Genomic DNA, 2,500 nt, shown 5'->3' with positions numbered 1-2,500 from the left:
TTGCAAAACGAGGTAAGTTACCTTCTCTGGATATTCAAGAAGGTGTGTTGAATTGAATAAGCCCCTGGGTGGCGAAACATGCTCATAATAAACATATACCTATGTGTTGCACATAAGTTATATTCATCTGCTTGTCGGAATTATATTCCAGTAATATATACATCGAAATGTTGTCCTGGTAAGAGGTTTTTTCAAAAAGTTTCTTAAACTTAATTAATATTGTATATTCTTGTGAATATCAGTCAGTAGATATTCATATTGTTTTATGCTGCAAGCAAAAATTTTCACTTGGTGGAAATATTCAAAACTTTTAGCTGTAATAAAATTTTTACAAGAATTGAGAATGATTATACACATATATCCCGCACTTAGGAGAGAGGAGCTGACGATGACGTTTCGGTCCGACTTGGACCATTTACAGTCATGTATATATATATATATATATATATATATATATATATATATATATATATATATATATATATATATATATATATATATATATATATATATATACATGTATATACATATATATATATATATATATATATATATATATATATATATATATATATATATATATATATATATATATATATATATATATATATATATATATATAATTATTTACATAAATTGAACATTAATTAAAAATTTACTTTTGAAGTTGCTAGACCATATATAATGTAAAAATACCACAGTGAAAATAGGAAATGAAACCTAAGCGCTTTCATATCCTTACACACATATCTTCAGGGGAATAGGAAAAAGAGGCAAGACATGCACATTTTAAATTTAAACGTGCAGAGGTGACACCTCACTCAGAGGTGACAACACCTTACACGAGTCTGTATCACGCAAAAATACAGTGTGTCCTTCGTCATACGAACAATTTGACTTAATTTTGAACAAATGTATGAGCGGGACAGTCTTGTGTGAGGTGTTGTCACCTTCTTTGAGTGAGATGTCGCCTCACTGTTTAACATTTAAAAATGTGATTTTCTTGCCTCTTCTTCCTATTCCTCTGAATTGTTGTTGTAGATTGGCGTGTATAATCGCCTGGCCCGGGCCTTTTCCAAGAGGTGGCCCGGCTTTGGCTCCTTGTAGTGGGAGTCTCAGACCAATGTCTGCCATGGGAGGAGGTACAAGTACCTCCTCGTCCCCGCTCCCACGGGGCTCGGAGGGAGAAGCTAGGCACCTTGGGCTGCCACAAACCCCGCCCACACTGGGCTCGATGGGTGAGGCAGTTGCATAGCAGCAGACGATGTCAAGAGGTGCAAAGGCAGCAAGCACTACAGGATCCCATTGGAGCCACACTCCAGCTTTGGGCCGAAGCCCGAGCGCTGGTGAAATTCAAAAATGCCTCTTGCTGTGTGTTACTGCAGCTACTACTTCACTTGTCTGTTTCACTCATTCCTCTGAAGATGTGTGTGTAAGCACATGAAAGCGATCAGGTTTTATTTCTTATTTTCACTGTGGCATTTTTACATATTTGCAATCACGCGTTTTATTGGATAACGAAACGTGCTTATAATAAATATACCCAGGCGTTCCACATATGTTATATTCATCTACTTGTAGGTATTATATTCCAGTAATATACACATGAAAATAGAATAATATTAATTTTGTATTAAAATCGACCTTTTAAGAAAATATTAAATTGTTATTGAAGGAAAGACAGTGTAGGGCGCAAACTTTATTTTCTTTGAACGTTTCGTTCGTTGCAAAATGTCAGTTTACCTGTATATTTTCGTCATTACTGTCGAAGATTCCCTTTATATTCATCAGTTGTGGCATGCAAGTGACCTGCAGCCTAATTGACCTCCGGAGACGTAGTCGACAGGTTTCGAACCTTATAAACCATCAATTACTACTTAAGACTAGGTTCAGGTTACTAATCATATGAAATAATATTTGCATTTTATTTTCAGAATCAAGGTATGACAATTAACCTGGACTTTTTCATCCTGGTACAGGAACTTCGTGAAAACTAATCCAGTCTCTTCCCTTATTAGTCCATTTGTTATTTCATGAACCTAGTAAGGTTTTATCCTCTGATGTTTTATGAAAGTTTTTGCATTCCCATGACACAACACAATAAGTGCCAGGGGCCCAAGACTGTTCAATTGCCTCCCAGCATACATAAGGGGGGATTACAAATAGACCCCTGGCTGTCTTCAAGAAGGCGCTGGACAGGTACCTAAAGTCAGTACCTGATCAACCGGGCTATGGTTCATACGTCGGTTTACGTGCGGCCAGCAGTAACAGCCTGGTTGATCAGGCCCTGGTCTCAGTCCGGGCCGCGGGGTCGTTGACCCCCCGAAATCCTCTCCAGGTAAACTCCAGATGTCCAACAAACTAAGTTTGGTTGCGAAAATTTTATATTTGGGCAACTCTGGTATTTTGCATGAAACCAAGACTGCTGCTCGTCACCATCTTGAAATCTTCATTTCTGAATCACTTTTTTTTAGAATGGTGCATAAGAATATTTTTTTAT

The 2,500-nt window shown here is 37.0% G+C and overlaps 1 protein-coding gene across 1 annotated transcript in view; it reads left to right on the top strand.

Moving 5' to 3' along the window:
* Positions 1-376, top strand: part of LOC128687182 (mucin-12-like) — a 46,052-nt gene extending 45,676 nt beyond the window's left edge. The window contains exon 9 of the mRNA XM_070092572.1: positions 1-376. This exon is cut by the window's left edge and continues 138 nt beyond it. Within this exon, the coding sequence (XP_069948673.1) occupies positions 1-56 (56 nt within the window). The 3' untranslated portion in view covers positions 57-376.
* Positions 377-2,500: the final 2,124 nt, after the last annotated feature.

This window comes from Cherax quadricarinatus, chromosome 40 (genome assembly GCF_038502225.1).
Source record: "Cherax quadricarinatus isolate ZL_2023a chromosome 40, ASM3850222v1, whole genome shotgun sequence".
Classification (NCBI taxonomy): Eukaryota; Metazoa; Arthropoda; class Malacostraca; order Decapoda; family Parastacidae; genus Cherax; species Cherax quadricarinatus.
Note: the sequence above shows the minus strand (reverse complement) of the source record. Positions and strands in the feature narration are given on the sequence as shown.